Source organism: Melitaea cinxia, chromosome 14, assembly GCF_905220565.1.
Source record: "Melitaea cinxia chromosome 14, ilMelCinx1.1, whole genome shotgun sequence".
Classification (NCBI taxonomy): domain Eukaryota; kingdom Metazoa; phylum Arthropoda; class Insecta; order Lepidoptera; family Nymphalidae; genus Melitaea; species Melitaea cinxia.
In genome coordinates, this window is record NC_059407.1 from 2,141,382 (window position 1) to 2,163,565 (window position 22,184).

General features: G+C 31.3%; 3 protein-coding genes and 1 long non-coding RNA gene across 4 annotated transcripts in view; 1 reads left to right on the forward strand and 3 right to left on the reverse strand.

Annotated features, from left to right (window-relative positions):
- The window catches only part of LOC123659643 (TBC1 domain family member 12-like), a 57,963-nt gene extending 46,008 nt beyond the window's left edge, over nucleotides 1-11,955 (reverse strand). Inside the window, exon 1 of the mRNA XM_045594843.1 lies at nucleotides 11,123-11,955. Within this exon, the coding sequence (XP_045450799.1) occupies nucleotides 11,123-11,553 (431 nt within the window). The 5' untranslated portion in view covers nucleotides 11,554-11,955. The remainder of the gene's footprint in view (nucleotides 1-11,122) is intronic.
- LOC123659642 (retinol dehydrogenase 12-like) lies at nucleotides 9,052-10,311 on the forward strand. Its single transcript, XM_045594841.1, has 2 exons — nucleotides 9,052-9,762; nucleotides 9,850-10,311. The coding sequence occupies exons 1-2, from the start codon at nucleotides 9,052-9,054 to the stop codon at nucleotides 10,195-10,197; spliced, it is 1,059 nt and encodes a 352-aa protein (XP_045450797.1). The 3' UTR covers nucleotides 10,198-10,311.
- A 5,413-nt stretch (nucleotides 11,956-17,368) lies between the features above and the next one.
- LOC123659601 lies at nucleotides 17,369-18,743 on the reverse strand. The gene is made up of 2 exons (XR_006744038.1): nucleotides 18,450-18,743; nucleotides 17,369-17,523 (listed from the first exon to the last, which is right to left on the reverse strand). It is a non-coding gene; the product is annotated as an uncharacterized LOC123659601 (long non-coding RNA).
- A 1,095-nt stretch (nucleotides 18,744-19,838) lies between these two features.
- Nucleotides 19,839-22,184, reverse strand: part of LOC123659820 — a 38,095-nt gene continuing 35,749 nt past the window's right edge. Inside the window, 5 exon segments of the mRNA XM_045594990.1 lie at nucleotides 19,839-20,171; nucleotides 20,581-20,759; nucleotides 21,073-21,237; nucleotides 21,413-21,621; nucleotides 21,876-22,160. Of these exon segments, the coding sequence (XP_045450946.1) occupies nucleotides 20,088-20,171; nucleotides 20,581-20,759; nucleotides 21,073-21,237; nucleotides 21,413-21,621; nucleotides 21,876-22,160 (922 nt within the window). The 3' untranslated portion in view covers nucleotides 19,839-20,087.

Genomic DNA, 22,184 nt, shown 5'->3' on the forward strand with positions numbered 1-22,184 from the left:
AAAGTAGAGTAAGTTTAAGTAACCTAAGTTTTAAGTAACAAATAAAATATAGGGGTTGATCGTAGAAGGTTGAAAATTTAGGGTTGTATGTATTTTTTAATGATGTATCATAAAAAAATAAAAATATAAATAATTCATCTAAAAATAAAAAAATAAAAAAATTAGGGGTTGGACTACAGTTAACATTTAGGGGGATGAAAAATAGATGTTGTTCGATTCTCAGACCTACCCAATATGCACACAAAACTTCATGAGAATCGGTCTAGCCTTTCGGAGGAGTTTAACTACAAACACCGACACGAGAATTTTATATATTAGATTAATTTATTTATTTTACATGAAATAGTATGTCTTAATAATGATCACTAATCTAATAAAATCTAATAAGTACTATTAATTATTTTGTATTGTTATTTAATTGATTGAAATTTTGATTTGGGCAAATTGAGATAAGGATTGATGAATTTTGCATGGAATTAAATAAAGCTTTATCATTATTATTATTATTATTGGAACTTTTCTATCCCTTAGTCACCTCTTACGACACCCACGGGATGAAAGGGGGTGGCTAAATTCTATATGTCGTAGCCACTCAGCTAAGTAAGTTTTAGTATACTTTAAATTGAAATACCTAAATAAGGGGGCGGCAAAATTTTCTTCCGCCCCGGGCGGCCGACAACCACGCTACGCCACTGTATAGACATAATTTTTACAATGTACGAACGTGACGTTTTTGAATTAAAGATTATTAGTTACCAAAGTAAAATAAAAGAATACTAAGATAGAGATAGGTACGGGTACTGACTGGCTGAAGTATTATTTAATCGTAAATTACGGTAATTACTGTTGCGCGAAATATTGTATCCACTTTGGACATACGATTGAATTGGAAACATGGATCATGGCATCAACCCTGGTTTGAAAACCAGAATTCTTTTAGATGTTTTACTGCTTTTGTTACATAAAAAATATCAAGAATAATAATCGTTATAATTATAATATTATATACACTCACGAGAATCAACACAGAATCAAATGTTTGTAAATAAATACATAATTACATAAAACATCTGAGCGGGAAACCAGCCCACAAATCTGACAAAAACAAACCTGAAAGTACAAACATGTAAGTAGTTACACATTCGATTTATTTCGTATAGAAATTAAAAATTAGATCAATCAAGTCAATTTAATAAAATCGCAAAAAAGTAATCTTCAAGAACAAAGGTTACCACAAAACGAATTTAAGAGGAATGTAACCTACATTTCTCGATTAATAAAATTCGTTACTTTGTTCAAACCATGTTCGAAAAAAGTTACCAGAATCAATGCACGTCGGTACATTAGGAACATCTCGATATCGCTAGTCACAGTTAATAACGTCGTGAGTGAAAGCTTTTAACTTATCATCCGATGATAGATTTAATAAATGATTTAGGGTTCCAATGTCAACGAACCCTATTACTGAGACTGAACTATTCATCAGTAGCGTCCAGTGACCGATACAGTGTTAATAACTTTAGGGCCGACTTCTCTTGTTAGTTAATATTAAGATAGTTATTAGTAAATATTGATTCACCGCGAAACTAAGCCTAGATCAATTAAGATCAGGTATTTCTATTCATAAGAAACTAAAGTCGTCGTATATCTTGTAGATAAATTACTGATAGACTGTTAAAGATGTACATACGAATAATAATATGTACTTATTACAGTGACTGCTATTACAACAAATATAGTAACAAGAAACTGATGCTGATCAATACATGAAACACGTATTTTGATAATTCTTAGGTCCGTTTTACAAAAACCTTTAATTAAATTTTGCACTATGATAAAGAACCTTTTATCTTTCGATTTTAACGCTGACACTTCGCTGCCATTATCGTTGGTATCTAAAGATCCAGTCAAGATAAAATTAGACGAGACAAAACTAACAGCGTACCATCTAGTAGGTACCATAACCTAATCTGTGTGACGTCATCGAAGAAAATCTAAAAAGCAATCATTAGATCACTCAGTGTAATAATTATGCTGACGTTGACGACAACCTCGGTTAAGGATCGACGACTGCTAACAATGAAAAGTAAGTAATTAACAAAGGAGTCACAATGTACTAGAGCATGCATTACTCATTACCATAGCTACAATAAGACTAATTACCACACTGACTCACGAAAAGGCGAATACAGTCAAGGACGGCTTTAAATATCATTCACCACAGACGTTCACGAACCAAAACAATCGTAAATTCCAATGTCTGATCGAACTCTATCTAAAATTTAATTGAAATGAATGCTATAGCATAATGTAAATATTGGGTAGGACATCGTAAAATTTTAATGTTTCCGATGATATTGTATGTAATAAATAAAATATATGTAGACATAATACAAAACAGACGATTTGAATATATTAAAGCGGCAGGAAAAAATAACATATCAAGAGCAAATAGCTGTTCTTTTCCTTGTAAATATTTTACTTTACTTTTTTATTGTATTGCGACAATGCACATTATGATTTCAATGCAATGTAAGATAATATTTAAGATTTATCATTAAAGTTGATAGAACGAAAGGAAACCTTGGGTAATTAACAGCTGCCGAGCCTTAATGGACATAGTGACATTGTCATTATAACCACCAAGGCAAAGTAAAGTAATGCTATGGATTTGCAAATAATATAGAACTTATTACGTCTTCAAATATTCATTATTTAACGTCTACCCGCCTGACAAGAGATGAGAACAAAGGTATATTAAGAGAAGTAATAGTTCAAGTTTTATTTACAACTAGCTGTGCCCGCGACTTCGTTCGCTTAAGCTTATGAGATTCTTTCCGGATACTCATTATTTTTTTAACGGCGTTATCCTGATCCCGTGGGGGTAATGGGACAAAAGCATATTTATGTTGCCATGTGACCTTCTTTATATTATTTTAGTCCCATAAAATCGGTCTATCCGTTACGGAGATTAGCCCGGACAAATAGAAATACAGACAGACAAAAATTTTAAAATCATTTGTTTATGTTTTAATATAGAGTAAATAACTATGTGTACTTGAATCACAGACGGAAACTACTATTTTATTTATATGTATAGATATTACTTTTATATTTTGTTTGTGACCGTCGAAACCATCCAAACCAACTATAAGTATGGCATTACAAAATTTCTTACGAAAACCGAAACAATTTTCTGGCATGAGTTTATACGGAAGTTAGGTTTAACGTGACTCAGCGCGTAGAAAAGCCCTTAATGGAGCCATAATAACCTGCATGACTCCATAAACCTACATAAACGTTAAGTTTTAATGAAACAAAGGAAAAGTAGAAATTAGTTAAATAATTCCGCTAATTTTACAGTTTTAATATAAATAAATAAACGAATTAGACTCAACGGCCCCCAGTAGGATTTTCTCCTATGTCGGAGATCCGGAAACACATACAACACACACACAAGCATAACGTCCAGACCACGACAAACATCTATGGCCAATACAAATGTTTGTCATGTGCGTGGATCGAAACCGCGACAGATAGCGCAACATATTTTTGCTCGAACTGTTTAAATGCAAATTGTATTCAATATAAAATAAATGCAGTATAAATATGATCCCTTCTAAAGGTCAAGTGCATCAGGTGACAGGCAGTCTACAATTTTACCTTCATTTTAGTATTCCTTAAAATTCATGCAACATATTGTATAGATACAGATTTTTAATGTTATATAATCACTATATTCCTATTTGAAACCAGCGTAAGATCGTAAAAATAATCTTTATCGCCGTGCCATAATTTTCAGTAGCCGTTGTTAAAAGAAAGTTAATTACTCAGGAAACACTAAAACATGAACGAAGGCTTTAATTACTCACTCAAGTTTCACGTTCAAGGGCATTTAATTTTTCACCACAAAAACAGGATCCAATAAGCCATAACATCTGCAAAATTATACAGTCTCGAGAACTCAGACGTATCCTCTTCCATATTTATTATTAGTTTTTTTAATAAAAATATTCTATGTTAGTTGTAATACCTCCAAGAATATGTACACAAAGTTTCATGATGATAGGTTAAGTAGTTTTGGCGTGAAAGCATAACAAACAAACTTACATTCACATTTATAATATAAGGGATGGTGATACAAAAAATGTCGTCATCAACATACCGATACCGAGTGAAGCCAAAAAAAACATTCTTACCAATTTAAATTTTTTTCATCCGTGAAATCCACATCCATGCAACCTTTGTCCGAAACCTTTCAGCAGAAATCTTTGTTATTATGACAAAATCGTGATGTTTAATATTCAATGCACGTTGGCTTTGATTGGAAGAATAATGTTTCATAACAAACAAGCAATGTATATGCAGTACCTAGAGTGCAGTTGAAGTTGATGCTACAGAATAGAGGTCGGTGCGGTGTCAGTTGGGTAGCCGTGTCTTCGCGAACAGGTTTTCAAAGTATCAGGTTTAGGGTACCGACGGTTCTACGTTCCGTATGCTCGTGTCCGCTTCAATTTTATAGCACATTGTTCTGAGAAACTGGTACACGTTAAGTTTATTTTTATTTTTATACAATTCTTAGCAATTACGACAAAATACTGACCACATTTCATTTTAATTTTAGAATGTTTGTTTTTAATTAAATTAAATTAATTAATTTAATTTAAAATATGAAAGTATAACAATATAATATTAAAGTCTTCATTATAAATGATGATTACAATATTTATTATTAATACCTACGACCTCAATGAAATGTTGTTTTGCAAAACACTATTCTGCTGATATATGTAACTGACAAAGCAAAATTCACGTGTTCGAGGTAATTCGTCTTGGTATTTATAAAAATAGGTATTAAGTAAATCACCAATGTGTGTAAGACATTTTCAATAACAACTTTCACTACAAATTGTGAGTAGCCAAAAAATATTTCGAATAAGAAATTATCAAATGTAATGGGGATATTGTATGGAGTTTTCAAAAAATAACTTCACTTTTTAAGAACCATTAAGGAGTAGTCACACGAGTACCTAATATAACCGCAATCAGAACAGTTATAACTATATAAATATAAATAATATAAATAGTGAAACTTAAAGCATAAAAGGTAACTTGTGTACCAAAGTAATTTAACACGACAAATCTCTTTTGGTTTTAATCGCGTAAAATTTTAGTTCTCAGAAAAACAATATTTTCACTATGTGAAAGAGCTGCCACAAGCTTGGAACCTCTGTCGCCTCACTCTCGTCTCGCGTCTCCCTCCTTATTTTCAAGCAATTTCGTATAATTTACCAGTTCCTTAAGTACCGTTTATTATTACTGTTCCACTTCGAAACCAAAACCAAACCAAAACAAAACTGTCAAAAGCGAGTATGTGGCCAAATATGAAGATATTAGTAGAATTGGCCTTGTGGAAACTACTACTGTCGAAAGCATTTGTACTAAAAGTTTCAAATGCACTTTATAACAAAATATTCAATCATCTAACTATTGTTATCAGTATTAAATTCCAAGTTTTTATCATATTATACAATATAATTCGTAAAGTATTAATATTATTATATACATAGGTGTGAATGAAAGATAGTCAATGGTCGATGACTTTGTACAATAAGTAAGAGATATAATAAAACTGGCGTGTATGTTAGTTCACTTGATCGTACTGATATCAACAAATAGGTAACTGAGGTAGGGCACAGCAGGAATTCCCTGCTCAAAATATGATGACCTTACAGAAGATCACAGCTAAATAATACTGTTTTCAAACAGTATTGTGTTCCTGTTGGTGAGTAAGGTGACCAGAGCTCCTGGGGGGGATTGGGGATTGGGTCGCCAACGCGCTTGCGATGCTTCTGGTCATGCAGGCGTCTATAAGCTACGGTAATCGCTTACCATCAGGTGAGCCGTACGCTTGTTTGCCGACCTAGTGATATAAAAAAAAAACATTAATAATTTGTAAAACATGTTTCGTTAAGAGCCATTTCACAATTTTACGCTCTGCAAGTTTAGGTAAATTTGGTCGCATCGCGCGAGTCGTACGAGCCGCGCGATCTTTGTGCTAGTACGTATAGTGTGACAACCAAAAGACCATCGTGATCATTTTCTGATGTATAATAAAAATTATAACTATGGTATAAAATGTTTTTTACATAATTAATTTGTTAAAAATTTCAAGTATGTTATATAACAACAGTCAATAAATTTAAAATAAAATTAAAAAAATCAATTTTATGAAACAATTTTTTTAAATTGATTTAGTTTTTTCAGTTTACGAATGAATCTAATATTTACGATATGAATAAAAAAGCATTTAATGACATCGACACCGACAAACATATTAATTAACAAATAACAAGACAAACAGATTGAAATGCCTATTTGTATTGATAGTGTGAGAAAAGAAAATTAAATTATCCATTTGTTTACAGAAATTATCATTATATTATTTTACAGTCATTTTCGTAATATGTTTATTATATTTATATTTTATTATGAAAGTATCAAATGCGTTTTATCCGCTATAACAACAGGCGCTTGGCGCGTGTGAGCGAAAGAGACGGCTGCGCAGAATTTGGCGTGGACCTTACCTCTAAGAGCGCTAGCGCTCGACTGATTTACCGGGCTTGATGCGTGGCAATATATACTATCTTTTTATTATTTAATATAAAATGTATTAAAAATAATTACATCTTTTAATTATTTTTTTTGTATTCCTTAATGATGTAAGTTTACTTTGATGAAGATAGTTCGTTAAAATTTCTTAGTTTTCTAAGAGAAATATCGCTTTTAAAATTGTACTTATTTGGAAAATATTCGTAACTTTAATTTTTTTTTTTATCGTTTAATAGAGATACAAATGGAATAAAAATCTATGATAGTGGACAACAAAATTATATTCCACATATTATGATATTTTTTTAAAATGGTTTCAACGTAGAGGTTATTGAAAAGTAGGACTTCAAAGTATACATTGCGACCGTTTACCCAGGGAGGAGGCTGATGAAAAGGTTAATAATTTTATACACATAATATAAATCAAAATTCTGATCTGACTATGGACTACAACAAAGGTTGCTCTATTATATTTCAAGAATATAAATTATATTATTGCATCCAACACTAAGATTAACGACGTCAAAATATTACAATTTCGCGGATTGTTACCGATTTTTGTGAAATGGCTCTTAAATGCAATCCAAGTTAAGGTAAAATAATAAATACTCACGCTTGTATGACCGAAACAGTTACTGTATCAAATCAAGTAAAAATAGGAGGCTAATCTAGTACATTTAAAGCTGATAATAGTGAAAATAATTGTCAGATAACTTATCGACGTGTATTACAACATGACGTACGCAAGAATTATCATATGACTAGAAATATGTTTGAAATTGGGTACTTATAAAAAATCGTTGTAAAATCTATATAAATAAAAATGAATGTTGATAAGCGCATAACTCGAGAATGGCTCGACCAATTTGGCTAATTTATTATTTGTATGTTCCTTTAGGCCCACGTTTCTTAAGTAAAAAAAAATTAAAAAAATGAACGAAGTCTGTCCGGGCAGCTAGTTACATATAAAAAGAAGACATAAGATTTCAGAAGAGGGGGATATTAGACTAGCTTTGTATTTAAAATAGTCTAGTAATAGGTAACTTAAGCATCTATCAGAACGTTTTTTTTTTAAATAAAACATTGTTACTTTGAATAGCGTCATTATAATCAAAAATAACGATCATGTTTATTATCGTTGACCGTAATAATTATGCTGACTTATGAAATTATTGTTGTTTTTATAATAAAGTTAATTTAACGCGTTCGCGGTTTTTAGAAGTAGAAAAATGTAAACCGTTGTCATACATTAATGCTGACTAAAATATATTAATATACTAGCTGGACTGGCGAACTTCGTGGCGCCTTATGTTTTTTTTTTTTTTTCTTTTCTTAAATATAATAATTACATGTATCAAAATAAAATATAGCCTATTTTTCAAGTTGGATAAAACTGCACACGGTGTGCAAATTTGATTAAAATCGGTTAAGTAGTTTAGGAGTCCATCGCGGACAAACAACGTGACGCGTAATTTATATATAAGATAATATAATATTTAGATCTACTGACTGTCTGTAAGTTTTTCATTTTATCTTTTAGAAAACATAATTCCTCTGAGAGCAAAACAACTAATGCCGAAGCTTTAATTTCTACGTCCATTAATCTGACACACGATCCATAGTGTCAACGTGTTTTTTTATCACAATTTACATAAGAATTTCGTATAATTCCATCTCTTTTCCTCAAGCTATAGTCGTGTTAATCTTATCTCGCTCGTCATGCATCACCAGTAAGGTAACAGATCAAAGACCCTTAATTAAGCTCCCTCGTGCCGGTAGATTGAACTCGTCTACCCGTTAAAAAAAAATGAACTAGAAACCGTTCGATTTTATATTCATCTCGCTTTCTCTTACGTCACAGACACGTGAGAAATAGAGACGCTCTGATAAGATTTATTTTTTTATCGATTATCAAAAATAAACAGTCAGATAAATTTTTTAGTGGAATTTAAACCATCAAATAAAACCTTAATGACGAAATCAAATAGCACATGTAAATAATGATAAAGTAAAAAACGTATATCGATACTTTTATTAATAATAAGTATATATTATATATATAAGTATGTATATTTACATAGAATGAAACTATACACCATATATTGTCAACGTCCGGACAGACAATTTGAAATGACGTAATACGCATGCGATAGATTTATATTCATAAAGTCACGCATCAGACGCCCAGTAACATTGCTACAACTCGAGTAGACGGAATGTTGACAAAGTTTTATTTCGTATTAGCAGAATAAAATATGTATCACATATATTTTTGTCGTTTGTCTAACATAAACAGTTAATTATTCGCGCGACCGTATACAGATTAGGACTAACGGTACGTACAAACAGAGAATCGAGAGAAAGCGTAGAGTATTTCATTCGAGTGAAAGCCAGAGGCCAGTGCACAACTCGCATCGTTCGAATAATATAACCTCGAATATGGCGCTGTTGATAATATCCGCGGCAGTAACAATAACAATTGCGACTACGATTTACTGGTACATCAACAGACATAAGCCGATCAGACACATATTAAGTGAATTGAGATATGCGATCGACATGCAGGGAGCCGGCGCTGGAGGACTCATTGACGATTGGGTGAGTGTTTGGACGAATAGAACGGAGTTGCCGGACGCGTCGAATAAAATAGCCGTGATAACGGGAGGCGCTCGAGGTATAGGCAAGGAAGTTGTGCGTGGACTCTTAAAGGCAAACATGACTGTTGTTATGGGTGTACGGAACCCAAATTCAGTGGAAAAACTCGTTCAATCTATGGAAAATGGAAACAATATTCGAGCATTTCCATTAGACCTAATGTCTCTGATATCGGTAAAGAAGTTTGCTGAAAATGTATTGAAGGAATTTCCAGAAATTAATATTTTAGTCAATAATGCTGGGATTATGTTTGGTGATTATAAATTGACCGAAGATGGATTTGAAACACAACTAGCTGTGAACCATTTGAGTCACTTTTATCTGACACATTTACTGTTGCCAGCTCTGAAAAAAGGAGGGAGAATAGACGAACCGGCTAGAGTAGTCAATGTATCGTCCTGCGCACATTTTCCAGGGAAGATATATTTTGATGATATTAATATGAAAGAACATTACGATACAACAGCGGCTTATGCTCAGTCTAAAATAGCACAGGTAATTATAAAATTTAACTTAAAACAGTACTTTTAAATAGAAAGATTCTGAACTTAAAATCTTTTATACATATACTTTTTGTTACAGATAATGACAGCAAGATACGTAAATAGGATATTAGAAGATAAAGACGTGCCTGTAAAATGTTATTCGGTACATCCAGGAATTGTTGACACAGATTTATTTCAACATAGCAACTTCTCTAAATTTCCATGGATACGAAGAGCTTTTTTCAAAACACCAGAAAAAGGAGCAGTTTCTGTACTTTATGCTTGCTTTGACAAAGATATTTTAGCAAAAGGTGGTTTATACATAAGTAACTGTAAAGAAGGTTTCAGTAACAGATTTTCGAAGAATGAAAAATATCAAGAGAAACTATTTAAACTAAGTTGTGACTTAGTCGGAATACAAGCTGAGAATTTTGGTAAAAATTGATATAACTTAATATTTTACTATATATAGTTGTATCTATAATGTCCATATACTTTTACACCAATTTACTTACTATTTATAAAAAATATATTTTATAATAAAAAGTATTATTTGTTAGAAATGAGTTTTATTTCATGAAAAGATTCGAGTAGGAAATCCTTATTTTTCTTATTGTTGTAAAGTTAACTTCATATGCATAATATAAATATTATTATTAGTTAAAATATATGGTTGTTGAAAAATGATGTTTGAATAATTAATATTATCATTGAATATCAAAAGGTATACTTTGGAAGTACTTTACACACTAACAAAGTTAAATCAGTCTTTTGTATGTATGTGCCAAATGATCTCCCATATTGTACAAGTAAATTCAGAAATAAGTACTCTTATTAGATAAAGATAATGCTTTTGTCGATGTAAAAATTATTTGAAAAAACAAAAATATTAAAAATATATTCGTAAGATATTTACATAGAATGTTAATTCTAAATAACTAATTAAATATTATAATACTATTCAAAGTATGTGTTTGTTTTTGCTGTAAATATTTATAAATGTATATTTAAAATTATGAATATAAATTTAATTATTATTCATTCTGTCATTTTAAGAAAGTTTATATTATCTTCATAAACAATCTTTGTGCAAAGACAAACTTTCTTTCTTTTTTTATATATATTTATATTACATATTTATTCTATTTTACTGAAATGCTTAGGTTTTGTCTAGTTAGAATTATTTTATTGAAATAATAAATAACATTTATTGTTTATTTATTTATTATTATTTGAGGAGAAAATTATACATAACATTATGCCTTATATCCATAATAAAACCATTATTTATTTAATCATAATAGAATCACTTTCAAATTATACAAAATATTTGTTATTTCCATTTAAAATACATCTTTAAGTTTACTGACCTGCTAAAGAATCCTGAAAGACCTTTTTTCTTCAACTTTCCATTTTCCTGTACTGTGGTCACTTCGGAGAGGTCATCTTCCTTTGAGCCGCTCGAGCCTAGTGAGCATTCCGATAAACTGGAAACGGTGCTGGAGAAGGATCCTCCATCCTTGCCGCGCTGGTGCCCACTCACACTGCCACCCCACTGGAGTGTACTCTTTGGAGAGTCACTAGTATCACTCTTTTCACAGGTCGATATCGAAAAATTTCCCTCGTCACTAAAACTGCTTTTTTTAGATAACTTATCTATGTCGTCCGATGTGTCCTCAGCGGGTTTCTCGACCTTAGGACTCACGAAATGTAATTGTTTCGTAATTGGATTATACGCTAGCTGTATGTTGTCTAGGGCTTCACTAAGGCGCATCCCGCCTTTTTGGCACGGTGTCGACATTGCAATGATTTAAAAATCGACCTGTGTTGGTTAATTCCATCCATTTTTCAAATATCCGTTCTTAACTGATTGCTCGATAATGCCCTCATTATTGACCATTATTGTGATTATATGTAAAACTTTACACTGCGACACGTTATCTTAATTCGTTATTTGTAATTCACATCACAAATGAAAACAATCGATGTAAATATTTCAAAACAAAAAGAAAAAATAATATTAATATTTTGTTTGAACACACTATATTATATAAGCGTTTTAATTATTTATTTACAAAAATAATGTTTCTTTAATTTATAAAAGAAATCAATACTACAACTAACACTACGTTTTAATACAATAAATCATACGGAACTAAAACATAAAGCAAAGCTACACACCCACCACCTTTTCCTTTCCACTGTAAATAAATTGACATTGGCATATGGCATTTACTATGATCTTTGCGTAACATTATGCGGTCAAATAAGAAAGTTTAATGTACGTAACACGTATTGTATGCAGCAATAGGTCTTTTTATTTGGTCAGCTTATATGACGGTTCTGAAATTTCTGAACGAAACTTTGTCATGTCAACCTCATAATTGGTGCGTTTCTAGACAAAGAAGAGTAGACGAAAATATGAAATTACAGACTTGGCTTCGGCCTTAATTTACCAGTCATCGAATCAGAAGCAAAATAAAGTTACTTCAGACTTGGCTTCGGCCTTTTGATATATCAGAACGAAACTTACAAATTCAAACTAGGCTGTATGGATAATAGTCCTTTGCCTTTCCCTATTAGGGATAAATTTTAAAACAACAACAACAACATTGGTGCGTTTCACTAAGGGACCACAATGATCGTAATAGCACTTTCTATCGTTCCACCTAAGTCGCTCGCGACGACCACTCGTGGATGACGTCGCTGTTCACGACCACATGGCACCCACAAAATATAGGTGGGTCAGAGTTGGCTTTCATCAAAACGTGGAGGGAATTTAAAAAAACAACTGTCAATGTCAAATTGTGAACGTTGTCTCTCATTTGATTCGGAAAAAACACAACGTAGAATTCCCGGGGAATCCGTGTTGAATTAAGTTTTACTTCAATCCATGCGACATATTTACTCACAATCCCCACGGCTGCATGTTTTCACCATGCCGTCATATTGCGAGCACACAGCTGATACCTGACAGAGCTCAAATATGCGTTCCACTTATATATAATTCGTCTACAACACCTGCGGCGTTTTTTAAATTAGCTGAACGGTAATTTCTGGGGTCGTGGTCGATGCGTTACGGGCCTTTAGTGGAACTTACTGGAAAAAAACAAAGAGCAACACGGAGGGGAGTAGCCATGTACAGGCGTTCCCCTCTGTCAAGGTATAAGTCCAAATGGCCATATGCAAACAATAAAACTAGTTGCAGCCGTACTGATCACTAGACTAAATCTAGTTGCGCGATTGAATCAACGTCCTTCAAAAAATGCCAAATTGTTCTGTTTTTTGCTGCAAAAAAAGATTTGCCACGTCATATTTACTAAAACATGGCGTTACCTTTCATACGTAAGTATTTTTTAATCACATTATTACTTGTATACATCTTTTAAACCTTTTTTAAACTTAAAAATTACAAATATTATCGTTCGTGTTGACTCGATTTGTTTACCAACACAGGCCGCTCGCCCGCATACAATATGCGGATCGGTCGAGCGACTGATCGGAGTCTATTTCCGAGAAGTCACTGTCGCCGAGCGATAGTGTTGTTACCGGTTTGTTTGTAGATGGTTATCGATAAAAACGGCAAAAGCAAAAGAGGAGACAGACATTTTTGAGATTTTGATTTATTTAAAATATTATATTGCTAGCTTTTTTTAATATAACATAGTTATATAATAAAATTGCATTAAATTAAATATAATACACGTATTATGAGTATTAATACATTTTACTAGAATTACTTAATGTGAATTTCCACCATAATGTTTTATATAAAAATTTGGCAGGTTTTCTAAAAATCCAAATTTAAGGGATACATGGAAAAAAAAATGGTAATAACAGATTAACCTGGACGCCCACAAAAAATAGTGTAATTTGTTCAGATCATATCAATACCATTATGTAGTATGTTACATTTTTTTATATATACAGCGTGACTGGTGAATTACTATCAATATTTACAGAGGATACTCGGTACATGATTCTCATTCGAATTATGTAAAAAAAATAGGTACTTAATTTTTGACAATATTCCCACACATTTCAATTTAAATAAATGAAATGTAGACATATTAATTTTCAGCCATAATGGCGGCGCGTGCGGCCTTGGCCTTGTACCGTGCCGCTTGCCGCCGCCCGCCGCAACCCCCGCCAATTCTAATTCCCCCCTAAATTCGATTAGTAGGTCACTAGGTCAGTTGGGCGAGCGCCGCCATAAGGTTTGTACGCTGAAGTACGTCCATCTTTCAATGCGCGCGCGCCTAGTGATCGATCTTACGCGTATACCTAATATGTCTCGTGTGAATGTGACCTGTCATAAGTAATTAGGTATGGCTTATCAATACACAAATGCAGTGTACTTAAAAGTGACCCGTTCGTGTTATATCATGTAAAAGACAATAAGTATGGTTGGTTCATTTATTACGTAAGACGATTTAGGGGGAGAGGGGGTCGATCATGTCTAGTCTCGATAGTTCTTAGGTAAAATTACAAAAATGCGCAAAGTGAAAATACCTTGAAAAATCGCGGACAACCGCGCGAGTACCGACTAGTTGTCACTTGCTTTCGTAAACAACATTCGTTATTTCGTTGATAAATTTTAATATTGTAGTTGAATATGTAGTTTTTTTTTGTTAAGCTTCTGGACTGAAAATCTTATGTCGGTAAAGATCATAATTAAAACCAAAGTTTATTACTACCAAAAAATAAAAATTATTAGTACCTACCTAAAGTACAAATAAAAATAAACATTGAAACAAATCAAACGTGTATTCATTTTTTCGTTTAGATTCTTACGTAATAAATTAATATTTATCAAATTATCAAGGGGAATATTTATCAAGGGGAAGGGGTCGGCCTAATCTTATTTTGGTATTTTTGCCTGTCCTAAGCTAAAATTAAAGTATGAAGGGGGATTGGATCATACTGGTTTATCAAAAGTAGCCTGCTACCCTGTTAACACTTGGCGGTGTTTGGACGTAGGTGAACGACCGCGCGATAACTAAATGTACCTATACCTACACACCTGCTTTGTGACGACTGCGCAGCTAGGGCGTCCAGACGACGCGTAATTAGCGAGATAACTGTTGGTTAACTTTACTTAGAAGTTTATGAATATTTATTTTATATGTAATTTTTTTTCGTCATATATGATCCTCAAATAACACGTCCTCAAATATTGATACTAATTCACCAGTCACCCTGTATATATATAAATTTTATTATCTTTTATTTTATTTATTTTTTCTTTGGTGTTTTTTTTTTTTATATTTTTTTTTTCTTCTTCTTAATGAATACTTCTTGCACTGTTTGCCTCGCTATATGAAACACTTACTCATGACCATGGGTTGACTGGAAGAAATCTCTTTCAGAGATAAGTCCACCTTTGCCATAAACCTTTCTATTATTTTATGTTTTATATCTATTTTTTAAGTGCAATAAAGTATATAATAAATAATAAATAAATATTTACACAATACACACACGGTCGTCTGTTCCTAAAGTAAGCAACTTAATGCTTGTGTTATAGGTTACAGCCGACTGGTATATAGCTACATATTTTTTTTTTTTCGATAAACATACTTATAAATAATACATATATAAATATATAAATAAATATTTATATTGACAGACTCGGGGTGGGAATCGAACCCACAACCCTCGGAGCAGAAAGCAGGGTCACTACAAACTGCGCCAACGGGCTAGTCATGATATGTCATATGTCAAATAAATAAATAAATACCACTAACTTTCAAGTGTTGGCGAACAATAGAAGGATTAGTCGAGGGCACCAAACCAACACTAACGCCACACTGTTTTTTTTTGTCTCATGTACAAGGTAATCAAGATATGGTTCACCTTAGTCATAGTAGTGAAATGAAGCTTAGATTTATCAACTTTGAAAATTAACAATGTCCATCCTTTCAGAGTCATCAACGAATCATTAAATCTAGCAGATGACAAGGTATCATCTTATGATGGCATTAGTGTTACGCTCCCTACTCCCGATTCTTTGACATCACCGTGTACATCATCAACTCCTCAAAATGTATGTTAACTTTAAATCGTTTATTGTAGACTGGCATTGTTTGGCACAACAACGTTGCACCAAACGTATTGTGACATAATTATAATAGTTAGACATAAGCTGTCGCGACACTTTTTAACTAACTTCCAAAAAGGGGAGGTTCTCAATTCGACTGTATTTTTTTATGTATGTTACTTCAGAACTTTTGACTGGGTGAACCGATTTTGATGATTTTTAATTTAACATAAAGCTGATGTTTATCATATGGTCGCGTTTAAATTTCATCGAGATCTGATAACAACTCTTTGAGTAACCTTCGATAACGCGTATATATTACCTATATTGTATTAGTTGTCGATGTAATTGAAGTCAGTTTTGTTTTCGTTTGCGATCAAATAGATATGTATATTGTAGATAGGTGTGTTGTACAAAGTCTTACTACATTATATATTTCTATTATCATTAGTTTTTGCAGCGTACGCAATGTAAGGAATTGTTTAGGTTATTTTTTTATCCCTTGGGTTACATTATTGCAGTTTTAATAAGGATCCCTAATATTTTTGAAAATATAGTATAACCTATGTCGCTCAAGGATAGTGTAGCTTCTCAACGGTGAAATAATTTTTTGAATCGGTCCAGTAGTTTCGGAGCCTATTCAATGCTAACAAACAAACAATCAAATCTTTACTCTTTATAATCGTTTATTTTACATGAAGATGTTTGATTTGTAGTATATAATAAATTAAGCCTATTTTTATAATAACATCTTACCTTTGTATCACTTTAAAAACCTTATTTCTCTAACCGAGTACTTGAATTTATCGATAATGGATATCGACAGTTGTTACAACCATGGCTGTAAGAAACTTGTCAGTGTAGTTGCCGCGTGTCATTATACTGTAATGACACAGAATGTATATATGTGTGTGTGAAAAATGTAAGTGTGATTTTAATTTAGTATGTGTGAGTTTCGTAGTGACAGACGATTATTTTTATTTTAATTTTAATAATTATTATGATTTTAATTTAGTATGTGTGAGTTTCGTAGTGACAGACGATTATTTTTGTGTGGGAATTAGATAAATTGTGCATGTGTGTAATTTCCCCCCGCAAAAAATGACAGAAAGTTTTGTATCGGTAGCAGACGCAAAGGCTACTCCCATAGATTATACACTTATATACTGGTATAGATACGCCACTCAGAAATTAAAATTGATGTATCACGACCTCCCCCACTAACAGATGGCGTGCACATACAATTTTTATTTCTATAATAATACTACAGGTGGCGCTGTTTATTTATTTTTTACCAGATTGATTATTATTTAAATAATATACTGTATGTACTTTTCACACTTTTTCCACTTATTTATTAATACAAACACCTCGTATTAATAAATTGGTGGAAATAGTGTGAAAAGTATTTCATATTTATCATTAACTTTTATCAAAAAGTAACAAGTATGTACATTAAGAATATTTTCTATTTTTTTTTTTGTCTTAAGTATTAAAAATTTGATTTCAAATTAATTCTATTTTACCTAATATTAACAGATAATCGAGGGTTTAAAAATAAAACACCAGTACCATATAGAATTTATAAAACTGTTGTTTATTTTCATCTTTTATTATAATAATTGGATGCTTGTTTTTTAACATGATCATTCCTATCAAAATTTCAAAATTTTCATTGGTTTAACTTCTCTGTATGAGGATATTCCCATTTGGGAAAGCGATGTAAGGGTCCTGAAAATTTTTAATATTCTTAAAATATTGCTTTATACATAAAAGTGATACTAAAGAGACATAATAATGAATTCTAAATGCAATGAAAGGAATAAAAAGAGTTAATTATTACTTCTATTTTATTAAGGGTGTGATTTAAACAGTTTGCAAAGTATTTGTATCATTGTAAGCAAAGCAAAAAAATATTACTGATTAGCTAGTACAATTGGGCAACAACATATAGTCAGCAAATATTTCTAAATCCGTCTGCAATTTGTATTGTCTCTGAACAGTTTATAGAATTTTTTTTTGTGGCTGAATATATGTAAAAGCAGCAATGAGTGACCCATGTGCTAGTAATATAAGCCTTTAAGATAATTATGCCTACTGAAATAGTATGCCAAAAAATACCTAACTGCAAAATTAAATTAGAAAAACAAAAATTCGAAAGAAAGGGATCCCTATTTAGTAATATTGGGATAGTGTCATATATATAGCTTTATTTTCCACCCACTTTTAACGAACACTGCTAATTTTGAAAAAAAAAACGTAATCTATTTTTATTGCTAACCAAAATTTAAATATGAATGCCAATCAATCTTGCTCCGACAAATAATTATTTTGCAGTATGACTGTTTTTTTTTTGTAGATACATAATAAGACAAGCTGCTTGCTTATGTTTGAATTACTAACTATTATTATGATTTTATAAAGAAAAATATTTTGCAGCCTGATTTTATTATTACTGAAAAAATCCTTGTATGCTTGCCAAATGATTTATAGGCTGTTTTTCTTGCTAACCAAATTTTAAAATGGCATACAAATTAATTACTTCTTTTATAATTTTTTTTACTAAGTCGAATAGAGAAGAAAAGAGTAATCTTGGTATAATACTTAATGTCTAAATACTGCTTTGAAACGTTTCTTTAAATAATTTGAATACTCACCATCAATATCACATTTGAAATAACATTTTAATTCAGCTGATTTCGCCATTTTAAAATACTTAATCAAAATTGCAAAAATTGTAATCCGTGTAATAAAGAGCCAAGTTAACAGTCATGCAATCAGTCCGGGGTCCAAATAACAATCCAGGTGATGTCGTAACACGTAGAAGATCAAAAAGTCCGTAAACAAGCCAAAACGTAGGGAATAACACAATAAAATTAAAATCACAACGAACACTGAACAAACACAAATAAACGAGTGATTCAAAATTCAAATATGGCCGACTAATGCACGATGGGACTCAATAATATTGCCACGGCAAAAAATATTGGAGATAAATTAAAATATACTTATATTTTATAATATATTTTTTTTATACCTATAAATCGTACAAAACATGCTTGATTGATTATTTAAATTAATTATATTTGCAAAAATTCTAGACTCTACTGCTGCTACTGCCATCTATTTTTGGCACATTAATCTATCACCCCGAACTCACCCTCCTCCTCTAAAAGATGGCGTTAGTTTGTATGAATATTTTTGAATTACGATATTGTATGAGAGTTTCACACCCCTGGGCTACTCCCCTCCGTGTTGCTCTATGTAAAAAAAGGAATAAGGATAGTATAGAATAGAACTATAGAGTAGAATAACTTATCTACCAAATATCTAATAAAAGTATTTTATGACAAAAAAATGAATTGGAAAATTGTTTACCCGAGCAGCACAACATAAAATTATTTCATATAAATATAAAAGTTGTTAATAAATAATAATAAGTTGTTAATATTTAAGATATGCTGCGTAGTTTATAATTTTACCACATTTTAATATCTATACTTCTATACATATTGAGTATTACTAATTTTACTAGCTTTCTAGTTTCTGTCCGCGGATATAGGTTATAATATTTAATATATTATAATAATAATATATATATTAAATATTATAATCAGTGATAATGTAGTATTTTACTGATGAAATAATTTCCAAAATACGTCGAAGTATTTTCGAGTTTATCCATTAAAAAACATAAATGATAAAACTCTAACAAAAATTGGATGCATAAATTGTTTCGTTTGCCTTTCATTATTAATATGATGATTACTTACTAATGGCGCGAAAAAACGAAACAGAAAATACTAATCATTTTCACGGAAGGGATAATTTATAAATTGAATACTTACTCAAACACGATGTAAATTCAGGTTAGCTTTAGTCTTTATTTTATAATATATTTCTCCTTAATGTACCTAATTGTCCATCCTGTTCAGTCTGCAAATTTTTGTTAATGCGAAAGGCCCTCTTATGATATACCGTTACCGTTAAAAATAAATATATAACTTAAATAATAACACTCAAGTAATAACAAAATAAAACTCATATTCATATATGAAAATAATTTATTTGGTGTCTAATTCATGTTACAAATATTCGTTCAATTGGCAGCCTCAGCTTTATCACAGATTGAGGCTACTGATAAATAACTAAACTATTACAAAAATATATTTACCGTTACTGTTTATTTACAATTAAATACAAATTACGCACAAAGTTAACAGAAATAGAAAACTACAGAATCACCAATCACAATCATTTGAAATTTACAAAAATACTTAATTACAAATAATACATTAACTAGTGGGTTGGTTCCCTTCTGATTGACGTAGTTCCGGAAACAGCTCCAAGACGCACAGATCTAACAGGTTGTAGACCAACTGCAATAGTGGAGAAAAACACTCCATTAGCACAAAAGTCTATTAGAAATTTACATGATTATCTTTATTATAATTTAAAAAAAAAAACTTTAGTCATCGTGTTCATTTTTATTACAAGCACTTAAAATATAAATCCATTATATTTGTTTGAATTTTTTTAAAGATTTGTCAACAGTAAGAAATAAGTAACAAAAGAAAAGATAATAAAGTAGATTAATACAAATTGACAATATTATATCCAACCTAAAAAGAATTTCTCAATTTGAACCAGTAATTCTTGAGATAAGAGCATTAAATAAATAAACTTTTAAACAGCTTAACATAATTTATACACTATTTTTCGCAAAATTTAATCATTTTATTTATATAAAATGTTTGTTTATACATACTTACATAATGTGAAAATTACCTGTTTATTTAGCTGCGGACATTGTATCACTTCAAAAGCAGTTAACACAGCAGCTGGTAAACCGGGACCGAATGCTAACGTTGCGGGTACTGGAATCGTTTGTAATAATTGTTGACGGGCTAATTCCCTTTGTTTCAGAGGATCCACGCTAGCTGGTGACTTATTGCCGAAGAGGACATCTAGATTTGTACATAAACAATATAAGGTATGTATGAAATATGAGGTAAGTAATGAATAAATATTATCATTTAATAAATTTTCTTTCAATATCATAAGACAGTTTAACAAAATAATTTGTGGTGTGTAAGGCCTAATATTAAAAGCAGTATTTTTTTTTTTTGTAAAGTTCTATAACAAAAGCAGCATAAGAAGCAAATATAACTCTCTGATTAAAATTTAAGAATGATTTAAGTCTGTTTCTTAGATAGAAACCTTTAATAAATCCACAGAGGGTATTTGGATTCTTGTGACTTTTTTGAAATTTTAACTTACCATGTCCTAATCGTATTAAGTGTGCCAGTCGCCGCTCAGTTAGCAAATTACTTAAGCCTTTATTTAATGCTTTATTGAATACGTCGTCTAAAATGTGTCTCATCATAGCAATGAAGTTACCGATTATGCTGGTCACGAAACTTCTTGCTTTTATTACTTTTAATACTGAAAATTAAATGACAAAAATCAAAATTTATATTGTACTTTATGCACATGTTATAATACCATTAATGAATTATTAATCACATTCCTAATTTAGTATATTTCCAGTAACAAATACTTTAAGAATATTTATAGCAACAAAAAATTAATTTAAAAAAATAATAATTAAATTGCTTACATAAATACATAACACATTGTGAGAACCCTACGACTGAATTCTGATAATCCATATCACTTTTTAACACGACCGGCTCAACATCGAAATTGTTCAAAAATATAGACTTGTGAATATTCCTGGCTTTGCTCGTATGCACTGTTACTTGTTCTACTATTTCCTGTTCATTTACCTCGTGGGCCTCTTCCACGTCGCGTGTTGTTCCCTGTTTTCTATAAATATAAAGAAAACCATGAATTAGTCTAATTTTCACGTGAACAATAATTTTTGCAAAATATTGTTTTATAGAAACTTTATTTGGATTTTACTTGGGAAATAAAAATACTTCTCATTTCAAGTTTCATCTTAATGAATCATTAATTACTCTTGTTATTAAAAGACAATTTTTATTACCGAAGTGTTATGGCTAACATCTCTGCAAAAAAAATCAAATCAAAAAGAAATAAAAAAAAAAAAAACAACCCACAAAGCTTGATAACGTTCTTTATCGGAGGATATCAAGAAATTCCTTAGAAAACTTTCCAAATGCTGTCCTTTCTCCTTTCTCAGTTTATGAGCTACAGAATGATATATATTTCCTAAATCTGTCCCTGATGCATTAAGGGTTGTTGCCTGGACCACAGTGGAGAAATCTCCATCCACCGTTAAAAATAAGTGGAGAAGTTCACTTGTTTGGAGAAGACTGATTTGTATTAGTCGTTGAAGAAAATCTTCATATTTGTATCGGAGTGTTTCAAGCGGGCTGTTATCTCTGAAATTGTTGAAAATTTTTATT